Genomic DNA, 1,420 nt, shown 5'->3' with positions numbered 1-1,420 from the left:
ACCGGCAGAGAGAGAGACGGAGCGGGAGCAAGGGGGCGGGCAGGGGCGGAGAAGAGGAAGGAGTTAATGGGACAAGTGACAGGGAACAGGTCGGAAAGGGAGAGGAAAGGAATGTCAGGAAGAGAGGGGGGGACACAGGGAAACGGGAGAACATCCAGAAGATGGAAACGTGATGGAGACAGAGAGGTTGAAGCAATAGATCCGGCCGGCAGAGAGGCGAGGGGGGGCAGGGGAAGGCGGTGATCAGAGAGGAGCGAAGGCGCCCGGGCAGCTCCGCCGGCTCCCCTCCGGGCAGGAGCCCCGCTCCCCCAGCCGCCCCACCAGGAAACAACGGAAAGCTCAAACGGTCCCCAAAGCAAAGCTTTCCCCACCCCCCCCCATTTCTGGGGGCAAACTGAGCCGTGGCAGAGAAGTGTTTCGAGTCGATGAGTCGCTTCATTGAGGTGTTTAGAACGTTTGGAGGGAAAGGTAGCAAAACTGGAGCGGAAATTTTGTTTCTAGTAAAAGTATAAATATTTTACCTTGAAAACTAAAGGACTGACACACCTCTGGGCACGTTTTTTTCACGATGAATGCGATCATCGCTCGAAGTGAAAACAGGCCCAGGAAAGGCCACGCAGCCCCAGCAGCCACCGCCCCGGCCCGTAACGTCCCATAGCCCGCGCTGCTGCTGCTGCGCTCGCGTTTCTGCTTTGCTGTTTTCTGGTTTTTCACCTTTCTCAGCAACTTTTTAATACCCTGGCGTGCCACTCGCCCAGCTCAACAGGGTTAAGCATGTTTTACACCTCCTGGCACCGCCAGCGGGGTAGGAAGCGCTCAGTCAGTTGTCCCTGTCAGCAGGCGCCTCGCTCCCTCCAGCTGCGCACCCCAGCTCTGCGCTGTGCACCCCAGCTCTGCCCCGTGCACCCAGCTCTGCCCCATGCACCCCAGCTCTGCCCTGTGCACCCCAGCTCTGCCCCACGCACCCCAGCTCTGCCCCACGCACCCCAGCTTTGCTCTGCACACCCCAGCTTTGCTCTGCACACCCCAGATTTGTCCTGCACACCCCAGCTCTGCCCCGTGCACCCCAGCTCTGCCCTGTGCACCCCAGCTCTGCCCCACGCACCCCAGCTCTGCCCCACGCACCCCAGCTTTGCTCTGCACACCCCAGCTTTGCTCTGCACACCCCAGATTTGTTCTGCACACCCCAGCTCTGCTGCATGCACCCCAGCTCTGCCCCGCGCACCCCAGCTCTGCCCCACGCACCCCACAGGGCTGCGCCCGGGCGCGGGGGGGTCGCCCAACCACCTACTTGAGCTTCAGCTCCCGCGTCTGCTCGTTCTGCGCCTCCTCCAGGTCCTGGCGCACGCGGATGTACTCGTCGTGCTGGGCCTGGATCTCCGCCTTCACGGCCTGCAGCTTGGCGTAGAGCTGGGGGAGA

At 62.0% G+C, this 1,420-nt stretch overlaps 1 protein-coding gene across 1 annotated transcript in view; it reads right to left on the bottom strand.

The window, feature by feature from the left end:
* The window catches only part of KIF3C (kinesin family member 3C), a gene marked incomplete at its 3' end in the record, with an annotated part of 20,518 nt that overhangs the window by 4,921 nt on the left and 14,177 nt on the right, over positions 1-1,420 (bottom strand). The window contains exon 3 of the mRNA XM_009644088.2: positions 1,292-1,410. Within this exon, the coding sequence (XP_009642383.2) occupies positions 1,292-1,410 (119 nt within the window). The remainder of the gene's footprint in view (positions 1-1,291; positions 1,411-1,420) is intronic.

This window comes from Egretta garzetta, unplaced genomic scaffold (genome assembly GCF_000687185.1).
Source record: "Egretta garzetta isolate BGI_Z169 unplaced genomic scaffold, ASM68718v1 scaffold520, whole genome shotgun sequence".
NCBI lineage: Eukaryota > Metazoa > Chordata > Aves > Pelecaniformes > Ardeidae > Egretta > Egretta garzetta.
Note: the sequence above shows the minus strand (reverse complement) of the source record. Positions and strands in the feature narration are given on the sequence as shown.